Source organism: Myxocyprinus asiaticus, chromosome 27, assembly GCF_019703515.2.
Source record: "Myxocyprinus asiaticus isolate MX2 ecotype Aquarium Trade chromosome 27, UBuf_Myxa_2, whole genome shotgun sequence".
Lineage (NCBI taxonomy): Eukaryota > Metazoa > Chordata > Actinopteri > Cypriniformes > Catostomidae > Myxocyprinus > Myxocyprinus asiaticus.
In genome coordinates, this window is record NC_059370.1 from 42146776 (window position 1) to 42158697 (window position 11922).

The 11922-nt window shown below is 37.6% G+C and overlaps 1 protein-coding gene across 2 annotated transcripts; it reads right to left on the reverse strand.

The window, feature by feature from the left end:
* Nucleotides 1–285: 285 nt before the first annotated feature.
* On the reverse strand, nt 286–11600 carry LOC127417958 (ribose-phosphate pyrophosphokinase 1-like). 2 transcript variants are annotated; one of them, XM_051658252.1, is made up of 7 exons: nt 11542–11600; nt 8554–8737; nt 7964–8062; nt 5512–5636; nt 5250–5423; nt 3209–3368; nt 286–1543 (listed from the first exon to the last, which is right to left on the reverse strand). In XM_051658252.1, the coding sequence occupies exons 2-7, from the start codon at nt 8656–8658 to the stop codon at nt 1451–1453; spliced, it is 756 nt and encodes a 251-aa protein (XP_051514212.1). In that variant the 5' UTR covers nt 8659–8737; nt 11542–11600; the 3' UTR covers nt 286–1450. The 2 variants fall into 2 exon arrangements, with proteins under 2 accessions (XP_051514212.1, XP_051514211.1); XM_051658251.1 differs by having other exon boundaries at nt 11272–11600.
* Nucleotides 11601–11922: the final 322 nt, after the last annotated feature.

Consider the following 11922-nt stretch of genomic DNA (forward strand, 5'->3'; position numbering starts at 1 on the left):
TATATATATATATATATATATATATATATATATATATACACACACACACACCATCATGCAATTGTTTTAAGCAAGCTTAAGTCAAACTTAACATCTTGATTCAGTAGGTTCTTGTGGCTTTTAGGCTGATGAGGACTTTTTTTTTTTTAAATAGGAATATGCTTTCAAAATAAGTCAACTGAAATAAATCGATGCCTCTTTGACACAATTCAAGAACAATTTTAGCATTCTTAAAATATTTCCAAGGAATCAACACAAATAAAAGAGAAATCAGTGTACACACTATCAGGATGTAACAATGTAACCACAAAAGTTACTTTTTATTTATAGAAATTTTAACTGAAAGAGTTCTTAAAAACACCCTTAAAAATAAAAATGAGAAAATTGAGAAATTCAGTCTTCAGACACCCCAGGCTTTGTATCTAGCCAACAAAACGTTAAGAATAAATCTTGTCCACTAATTTGCACATTCATCGGTTTATGTCATCTATAGACCACTTATTTAAGAATGAAGGCAAAAAAAATAAATTAGGTTGTGACATGTCCTTGGCCTGGCTAATTTAAAGGAATATTTCACCCCAAAATGAAAATTCTCATCATTTACTCACCCTCGTGCCATCCCAGATGTGTATGACTTTCTTTCTTCTGCTGAATACAATTTTAGAAGAATATTTCAGCTTTGTAGGTCCATACAATGCAAGTGAATGGTGGCCAGAACTTTGAAGCTCCAAAAAGCACATACAGGCAGCATAATAGTAATCTATAAAACTCCAGTGGTTTAACCCATGTCTTCTGAAGGGATGTGATAGGTGTGGGCGAGAAACAGATCAATATTTGTCCTTTTTACTATAAATTTTCCTCCTTTCCAAACAGCAAAATGCACAAAGAATGCAAATTGCCAAAAAACAAAAGTAGAAGAACTCTTAGGAGTGAAGAGCGCTTAGGAGGATTGATTGAAAGTGGATATTTATAATAAAAAAAATAACTTCAATACTAATCTCTTTTTCACCCACACCTATCATGACGCTTCCGAAGATATGGATTTAACCACTGGATTCGTATGGATTACTTTTATGCTGCATTTATGTGCTTTTTGGAGCTTCAAAGTTCTGGCCAACATTCACTTGCATTGAATGGACCAACAGAGCTGAAATATTCTTCTAAAAATCTTCATTTGTGTTCTGCAGAAGAAAGAAATTCATACACATCTGGGATGGCATGAGGGTGAGTAAATGAAAGAATTTTCATTTTTGGGTGAACTATCCCTTTAACCTCTAACTCTGTCAGTCACAGATTGCAACAACAATTTGAAAAGACTTGCTAAAATCCCCAACTATAGAAATACATTCCGTCAGGGCTGCTGTCAGCTCATGTCTCTTCGGGTCAGGTGAACTCAGGTGAGGATGGGCTCCCACATTTGGTCGCAGTGAAAGGTCAGTCGCTGAAGACATTACAAAGGAACATGACTGAAGAGATAAGACACGGACTCGCCATTGTGGGTCCTCCGTATGGCCTCAGCGAGAATCATTGAAATGTCAATAACCTGTAGGAAACATGAACAACAAACTTAGTATGTATCTAGTTATAGGCGACCTGGAAGCACGCTAAACAAAAAAATTAAAGTTTGCCAAGTTTCGAATGTATTTGGCAAACTCCTTTTAACTCAACACAGCATCTTAAATGCACAAAGGAATGCCTCATCCACTGTCCAGGAAGGTAGCTTACTAGATTTAGGAACAGACCTGTGGTTGGAATTGCCTCTTCCACAAAGGACATATGCAATTTTGCCTGTATATATGGCTAAAAGAAGGTACAGTGCTGTGAAAACGTATTTGCCCTCTTCCTGATTTCTTCTATTTTTGTGTATTTTTTATACTAAATTGTTTTAGATCTTCCAACAAGATATAACATAAAACAAAGGCAACCTGAGTAAACACAAAATACAGTTTTATATCTATCTATCTATCTATCTATCTATCTATATATATATATATATATATATATATATATATTTATTGAAGCAAAAAAAGTTATCAAACACCTATATCACCCATGTGAAAAACTAACTGCCCCCTTAAACTTGATAGCTGATTGTGCCACCTTTAGCAGCAACAACTGCAACCAAATGCTTCTGATAACTGGAGATCAGTCTTTCACAACGCTGTGGTGGAATTTTGGCCCATTCTTCTTTGCAGAACTGCTTTAGTTCAGACGCATTGGAGGGTTTTCGAGCTTGAACTGCCCGTTTACGGTCCTGCCACAGCATCTCAATCAGGTTCAAGTCAGGACTTTGACTAGGCCACTCCAAAACTTTAATTTAGCTTCTTTTGAGCCATTCAGAGGTGGACTTACTCCTATGCTTTGGATCATTGTCTTCCTGCATAATCCAGTTGTGCTTGAGCTTCAACTCACGGACTGAGTCATAAACAGTGAACTTTGATGTGAGAGAGGCCTGCAGTTCCTTGGATGTTGTCCTTGGCTTTTTTGTGACTTCCTGGATGAGTCGTCGCTGTGCTCTTGGAGGAATTTTGGAAGGTCGGCCACTTCTGGGAAGGTTAACTACTGTGCAAAGTTTTCTCCATTTGGAGATAATGGTTCTCACTGTGGTCCTTTGAAATAGTTTTATAACCCTTCCCAGACTGATGTATTTCAATCACCTTTTTCCTCATTATCTCTGGAATTTTTTTTTCCGACCTTGGCATAGTGTGCTACAGGGTGAGACCTTTTAGCCAACTTCATGCTGCTGAAAAAGTTCTATTTAGGTGTTGATTTGATTGAACAGGGCTGGCAGTAATCAGGTCTGGGTGTGTCTAGTCCAGCTGAACCCCATTATGAATTCAGTTTCATAGATTTGGGGATTTAGTAACTAAGGGGCAAATACTTTTTCACACATGCCCAGTTGTTATTGGATAACTTTTTTGCTTCAATAAATAACATTATAATTTAAAACCTGTATTTTGTGTTTACTCGGATTGCCTTTGTGTTATGTTAGATTTCGTTTGAAACAATTTAGTATGATACACACACACAAAAACAGAAGAAATCAGGATGGAGGTAAATACTTTTGTCACAGCACTGTATCTTAGAAGGCAGCATAATATATCTGCCTTTTTGAATGATGATGCCTTATAATGCTATATACATAGGTAGCTCACTAGGCTCACAGAGTGATAGTATAATAATAATATAAAAAGTTGACATGACATACCTGTATTTTTGGACAGTGTTTCATCTTCTCCTCCTGAGGAATGGTATTGGTCACGACTACAGCCTCAAAACAAGCGTTATTGATGCGTGAAATGGCAGGTCCAGAGAAGATGCCATGCGTGAGGATGGCATAAACTTTAGTTGCACCAGCTGATATTAACCTAAATACAGAAAGAAAGAGTACTTTAGAGAAAAAAAAACTAGAGATCGACCGCTAATCGGTTTAACCGATATTTTAAACCGATAATTTACACTCTTCCACTTAATCTGTAATATCGGGTTTACCGATCAAGTTGGACACAAAGACTTGACATATTAAATATTAAGTGAGTGGCTTTGAACATGTGTATATTGCAACTAAAACTAATCAAATTAATGTGCCTAAAAGCAGAAATAAAACAAGAATTAAAAATCGGATGTGCATATCAGTTATTGGACACTTACACAAAAATAATCAGTATCATAACCCTAATAGACTGACATAAAATGACATGGACAACTTGAATGAAATGATACAATAACAGCCTTCTAAGGCTGTCAAATTAAAATGAGAAATACAAATATTTGTCGAATTCAAGATACAAATGCACATTCGAATGCATAATCTGCGTCTTAAAATTTTAGGCCATCGTGTCTTGCTCTCTTATCAGCGTCTCGCAACAGAAATAATACCGGAAAGAAACTGAACTGGCTAATTCTTTTGGTATTTTCTCTGCAATAAAAAAATATAACTCGGTCCTGTTCAGGTTGTATTAATTCGTTGCGCCCTCTTGTGGACTAAAAATCTGGTGATCGCTGCTGTCTTTTAGATCCCCCCCCCCCTCCAATTCCCCAGATCTCAATCTGATTGAGCATCTATGGGATATGCTGAACAACAAGTCCGATCCATGGAGGCCCCACCTCGCAACTTACAGGACTTAAAGGATCTGCTGCTAACGTCTTGGTGCCAGATACCACAGGACACCTTCAGAGGTCATGTGAAGTCCATTCCTCGACGGGTCAGAGCTGTTTTGATGGCACGAGGGGGACCTACACGATATTAGGCAGGTGGTTTTAATGCTGTGGCTAATTGTTGTATATATATATATATAAGTTGTGTTATAGCTGAATCAATGAAGCCTGGGGTCATTACACCACAAACACACACAACAGTGATTCCGTGTCAATGATTGAATGAAGAAAGGACCTCTTAACTGCATTTTGTTTGTACAAAACAAACCCAGATGGGACCTGTGCAAAGCTGCATTCACATGACTCGCTGGAGTGAAGCATCGGTGTCTCCCCAGCGCCCTGTTGAGCTTCCGTCTCACCAGACAGTTTGGAAAAAGGATCATTTATGTGCGCAGTGCCGGCGCTCAAAAGCAAAACAAGAGGTTCTCTGCAAGCACTTTTCATGTGGCGTTCAAAACGGCACAGATCGTGTGAATGCGGTTTCACTATTGCTTTAGCAAAATGGATAGCCATGATTAATATTGTGCAGGTGAGAGTTTAAGAGATTTAATGCCCATTGCAAAGAGTACTCTATGGGGACTAGTTCATTTAATTAGTCAACCTCCGGCTTTGACTTTGGAAAATGTTTAATATTGTTTGAATTGGTGCTATTTTAGGTGCATTTCTGTCTTTAAATTGCAGAATAATCTGTTTTGAAAATGTTAATAAAACATTATTGCTACATATTGTTTTCTTTTCTTAGAAGGAACTAAATGCAGTTCAACAGGAAAATCACTTTCAAATCGGCAATTAATCACAATTAACTTATGCGATTAATCGCTATTAAATATTTGAATCGACTAACAGCGTAAGTAAACACATTTGCAGAGAGTGATGAATGGCTATACAAACGTTGTGCGAAAAGACCTTATATGGATACATTTTTGGCTGTATTTTAATGCAAATTAACGACTGTAGGTATTACGCTCCCTCATTTTAATTATTCCGGATTCATCACAATTAAAACTTAAAACAAACTTATGCATGAGTACGCATGTTATGAATCTCACTGACATTTTACACTGTAACAAAATTAGGAAAATGTTTCTTACTTATCAACTGCATGGCAGACGGTGCCGCAGGTGTCTGCCATGTCATCGACCAATATGGCCACCCTGTCTTTCACATCTCCAACCAGAACCATGCGGTCCACCTCATTAGCTTTCTTCCTCTCTTTGTGAATAAGGGCAAAGTCAACATTTAACCTGTCTGCAATGGAGGTTACCCTGGTAATGGAAAAACAAACCTTAGCAGTGAGTCACGTCAGAGTAGTTATCTGGAGCATAAAGCAGGTTGCAAATTAAACTCTCAAACCTTTTGGCTCCTCCAGCATCAGGTGAGACTATAGTGCAGTTCTTCCATTCCGGAATATTCTCCTTTATCCACTGCAACACAGCAGGCTCTGCATATAGATTGTCCACAGGAATGTCAAAAAACCCCTAAAGGGAGACGAATAGGAAAGTTGTTTCAAAGGGGGAGCAAATTATTAAAGGAATATTCCAGGTTCAATACAAGTTAAGCTCAATCAACAGCATTTGTGGCATAATGTTGATTAACACAAACATTAATTTTGACTCGTCCCTCTTTTTCTTTAAAAATGCAATAATGGAAGTTACAGTGAGGCACTTACAATGGAAGTGAATGGGACCAAATTTTGGAGGGTTTAAAGGTAGAAACGTGTTTAAATCAATGCTTTCATAGTGGTTTGGCTATAACTTTACACAGAGAAGTTTTAGGCAATTTTATCACACTTAAATCATGTTAACACACATTTTGTTTATGTCTTGTTGCTATACTTTTGAAACTTATTTGAACACTTATAGATTGGCCCCAATTAACTTCAATTGTAGGTGCCTCACTGTAACCTCGATTTTTTTTCTTTTCTCCAATTCCCAATGCGTTCCAAGTCCTCGTGGTGGCGTAGTGACTCGCTTCAATACGGGTGGTGGAGGATGAATCTCAGTTGCCTCTGCGTCTGAGACCATCAATCCGTGCATCTTATCACGTGGCTTGTTGAGCGCGTTACCGCAGAGACCTAGCGCATGTGGAGGCTTCACACTATTCTCCGCGGCATCAATGGACAACTCACCACATGCCCCACCGAGAGCGAGAACCACATTATAGCGACCATGAGGAGGTTACCCCATGTGACTCTACCCTCCCTAGCAACTGGGCTAATTTGGTTGCATAGGAGACCTGGCTGGTGTCACTCAGCACGCCCTGGATTCGAACTTGCGACTCTAGGGTTGGTAGTCAATGTCAATACTCGCTGAGCTACCCAGGCCCCAACATTTACATTTACATTTACATTTATGCATTTGGCAGATGCTTTTATCCAAAGTGACTTACAGTGCCCTGATTACAGGGACAATCCCCCTGGAGCAACCTGGAGTTGGCTGTGGGGATTGAACCAACAGCCAACCGCTTACCAGTTCAGTGCTTTAGTCCACTACACCACCACCACCACCCAGTCTCTTCAATGAACTGTATTGCAGTTTAAAGTGTTTTTGGATCGTTACGCAGACAAAACGTCGATAAAATGGGGCCAGATTATCCATATGAAAACTTGGCGGGGGCCAACATTTTTCTGTATTCATCTTAGCTAGCACTTTCATCGCAAGTAACGTGAAAAAACACCCTTATTACTGTGTTTATTTATATTAAAATAGTCACAGACTATACTGTTTATTGAATGATCATTTTTTTAAGGTCTGGCCATAAATTCTTTAAGATCTGGCTGAAGAACAAACATAACTTATACTCTTAACTAACAAATAAGTTGAGCGACTTCACTTGGAAGAAAAAAACTAAAAACCAATTTTAACATTTTAGGGCTGTTGTTTACAAATTATGAAAACTGATGAGGAACATTTAGATCTGCTAAAGCCCTATTACAATACCAACCCACATATTTAAACAATGGTTATATAAAAATGTCATGTTTACTTTTTTGAAGAGAAAAAAAAAAAAGAGATAAAATTCCTATTCTTCCATTTTCTCTATAAATTATCAACCTACTCAGTGAGGGAAACATTAGTCCTTCAGATATTAAGAATTTGCACACAATAGCCAGTGCAGGAGCCAGATTTTTGTGTAGATAATCATTGGTATGAATGAACAAACTGTGTCGATTCTGTTCGTGATTGAGATGGCTGACTCAAAGCTGTATAGACAACCAAATATTATTAGGATATTTGCAGGTTCAGTTTCACATTATCACTGCTTTTACGAGCACTACCAACCCTGAACTGATGATACACGCCTGTTTGACACTTCAAAAATAGTAAATAAAAGCAAACTTTTCAGCACATTTTCGTTAAACGTTCAATTTTCATCATTGATTTCTCTTTTGTTGCTTAAGATGTGCATGTGTGCTGACAACATTTCTGTAACAACTGCAGTTGTTTTTTACACCTGTAGATCTGACAGCACTTCACACAACCAAGCAATTTATATAAATACATTCGATTGAAAAAGACGCTGTTTTGCAAAGCAGTGTGACTAAACTATCACCAGAAAAGCTTAAACACGCACTCCGGTCTGGACAACTGATGACGGCTGAATGCTGTTGCACATGCCAATGAGCGTTGTTAAACTCACCGTTGATTGCTGTGGCTCACGCCATTGAATGCAGAGTTGTGTGCAGAGAGCATTCTGGTATTTCAAAAATCAGTCAGAGGGCCAGATAAAGATAATTGGTGGTCCGGATTTGGCCCACGGGCCGCCAGTTGACTACCTCTGGTCTATCCAGTGCTATAAAACCCACCTGTATCTGGGATGCATGTAGATCCATGGTTATGATGTGGTCAGCACCAGAGACGGACAGCATATTCGCCACCAGCTTGGCAGAAATGGGTGCTCGACTCTGCAGAAGACAACAGGAACATCAAAAACATGATTTAATATGAAAACAGCTTTACTGCTCATTTACAGGAGTATTTGCCCATTGAAGTAGTATATGCAACCTGCTTTCAACGAGCATATTTAACATGTCAAATTGGCATCTAGTGACTGATCTGACCATCTGCCAATTTTATTGCATTTCATTTTCAAGGTTATTGGCATTAGCCAATAACTATGCACACTTGGCCAAATAACAGTTCTTCTTGTGTTATTTCCAAAACCTACCAATAGAAGTTAATGGTTATTAAATATTTTCTGTTTTTAGTGAATTTTTTAAACAAGTGCTAATTTCAACAATTTTTGTGCACCATTTGCTATGCCATCATTACATTGTTTTAAGTATATTGCCATTATATCGTCCACCCATCTGCCACTGCAAACACCCACACTGGATGATCTGACTATTTATCAATACTAAGTAAACTTATGCAGACTATATAAGCTTCACCCCACCTTATCCTTCTTATCTTGTCGGGCGTAAGGGAAGCAGGGGATGACGGCTGTGACCCGGCAGGCAGATGCGATCTTGCAGGCATTTATCATAATCAGGAGTTCCATAAGATTATCGTTTATTTCACCACAGCCGCTCTGGACTATGTACACATCCTCCCCACGCACACTCTCCCCAATCTCCACACTGGAAAAGACATTAAAACAGGACATTTTTCAGAATGCACCTTTGTTTCAGAATGCAAACTTTGGGGGTTGATTATTGCCGAGAAAGATTAAACAAATAAAACTACATCTCTTACAAATGTTACCACAACTACGTTATATCTAAGCTATAAAACCAGTAAATATCAGGGTACTTGTATATGATAATGTACCATTGTATATCAAAGTATCATGGTATTCCCATCTGATAACATCACTAATTTGAACAATGATGACCATCACAGTAATTCGAAAGGAAAACCACAGGAATATCCTGGGTTTAGTACAAGTTAAGCTTAATTGACAGCATTTGGGACATAATGTCAATCACCACAAAAATTACTTTCGACTCATCCCTCCTTTTCTTCAAAAAAGAAAAAAAATCTAGGTTGCATTGAGGCACTTACAAAAGAAGTGGATGGGGGCAATTTTTGGAGGGTTCAAAGGCAGAAACTTGAACCCTTGTGTTGTGTTTGTTTTGGGATAACGTTTTGTGCTCCCGGCCAAAAATGACCGACCCAGTAATATTGTTAATAAATTTGTCATATTTCATATATTATCACAAGATATTGCATTAAATATTTTTAACAACTTTTTTAGTAATCATGGTTTTGTACTACTTTTTTGAACACACACACACACACACATATATATATATATATTATTGATAGAATTATTCATTTATCTGAACTTGTACTGGGCCAGTATGGGGGCACACCCTGTGAAAAATAAAACAATTACATAAATTAATAACCACTTGCTTGATCTGAACAAAATAGGTTTCATTTTAAAGCTTAGAATCTGGACTTTACAATGTGCTACCAATTCTTAAATAATGCTTTTTAATTTGCAGACAAATTAGAACAGTTTCGTTCTCATCATTTGCAAATTTGTGATCACAATAATTATATTCAGAGTCGGTAAAACCATAAAAAGATGAGATAGCCATGCATTATATATCGTTGGAAAGGCCTCAATTAGAAGAATGCAATTCGTTTTACTCAGTAGCCAAATTGCAGTGAATATTAGGGTAGGAAATTCCCACTGACACACATAAATATAATAAACAGAAGTGTCTTTTATTATGTTTTTCCTTATTACTTCCCAAAACATACTTATTACATAGACAATAACATATCACAACTTACAGCAGAATATCCTGATGCAAACGAGACCTATCGCTACATTATGAGTAGTTCTTGAAATATTCCTCAGAGTGTACATGGAAAGACGATGCACAAGAGGGTGCTCAACACATGATGTGTGTGTGCGCGCACATGTCCAATGATTTCATGTGTGCAAACACACTTGTGCTCATCTAAAGGACTGGGATGCTCCTGAACACTTGATATTAGTACAGTATATTTTGTAGTCTAATCCATTCATTTCCAATGGCCGGTCATTTTTGACCGGGAATACAACAAGTGGAACAAAGTGAAATAAATCCATTAAAATGTAAATAAAATGGTCCAATTCTGTTGTGTTTTCAGTCACTATATGTGAATACTCAAGGAATTTTATTCCAATTGGATTAAGTAAAAAAAAAGAAAGAAAAAAAAAAGAAAAAAAAAGTTTTTGAGGGATTACAGGGTTTACTGTGTTATGTCGTCATAGCAACGAGATTGTAAACTGAATACAAATACACAAAACAAATATTAAGCGATTTTATCACACTATAATCATGATAACACACATTTTGTTTACATCTTGTGGCTATACTTTTGAAACAGTGAGTATTTTAACATTTATGGATTGGCCCCATTGACTTCCATTGTAAGTGCCTCACTGTAACCTTGATTTTTTTTTTTTTTTTTAAAGGAGGACCAAGTCAAAATACATTTTTGTGTAATCAAACTTATGCAAAAAATACTGTTGATTGAGCTTAACTTGTATTGAACCTGAAATACCCCTTTAAGATCAAGATTACAGCATAAAACCATGGTGTGTGAAACAAAAATATTCAAAACAGGCAAATACAAAATATTCAGTGGCAGCGTCCCACACCTGTTGACCAACGTATTTTCATGACATTTCCATTCAGTTGCGATTACTTCATTTGGATTTTTACAAATAATTTTACAGAGATTACTCTCACGAAGAGCAACTTCTATTTAATATTTTAAAACTGTGGATAACGAGAAGATTATTATTATTTTATTTATTTTTTTACATTTGTTAAAGAAATGTTCATGACTTTTCCAAGCCTGTAAATCACTTGGGAAAAATTTAAATTCCCCAATATTTCACTGGTGTTCCAAGAATGTGGGAACCCATGATCCCCATTACAAGCGAGCGACGAGAGTCACGCGTCAAATTAAAGTCACGCTCTCATAACGGATCCGTTCTAGTTGTGTCGAGTACTGTTAAGGCGCGGAGGCTTATGGGAGTTGTAGTCTTAACTTACTCATTTGTACCTCTAACAACCACCACTTGAACTACAACTCCCAGCGGCACAATTTACACAGCACTTCGGCATGCTAACGTAAAATTTCCAAATAATTTGCAAGAACTACTCACCATGTCTCTTGGTTACTAAACTTTTTGGTCACCACTTTGCCTAGTTCCAATCCGAGACGGTCTGCTATCTTTTGAGACAGATCCTGGTGGGAGCTGCCGCTGAAAATCTTGATATTAGGCATGTTTTTATCACTTCAAGATGCTTCCAAGCGTGTGAACGCAACAGCGACTGTACACGAGAAAACAGGACGTTTGCTCGCAAACTATATTATAAATTAAACTTAGGATTCCTGTCTCGGTCAGATATTTGTCATCTGATGTCGATATTACCTAGAGAGTGTGGGTCGCCACTACCTTTCCGCCATAGTTGAGCTTGTGTGTGCGTTTCGCGCGCGTGACCTCACACATCCGCCTGTGCGTGCTGACGTCATAGAGCGTGCTGTTCGTTCAAGATCGCTGTTTTACTTATTTGTGTTTAAATACGATAAAATGACTTACATTAAAAAAAACCTGCAAGTGGTTTGCATTGAAACCCACATAAGAAGTCAAATGAAACAGTCAAGATCGTGGTTGATCCATTTGTCCTCTTTTGCACCATGTTTTCTTATTTTTAATAATACAGTCATCCACCTCTAAAACATCACAAACAGATATATTAATGAATAACCAAGTAATGTGTAACTTCTTGTGTGTGATATTAAACCAGGCAAG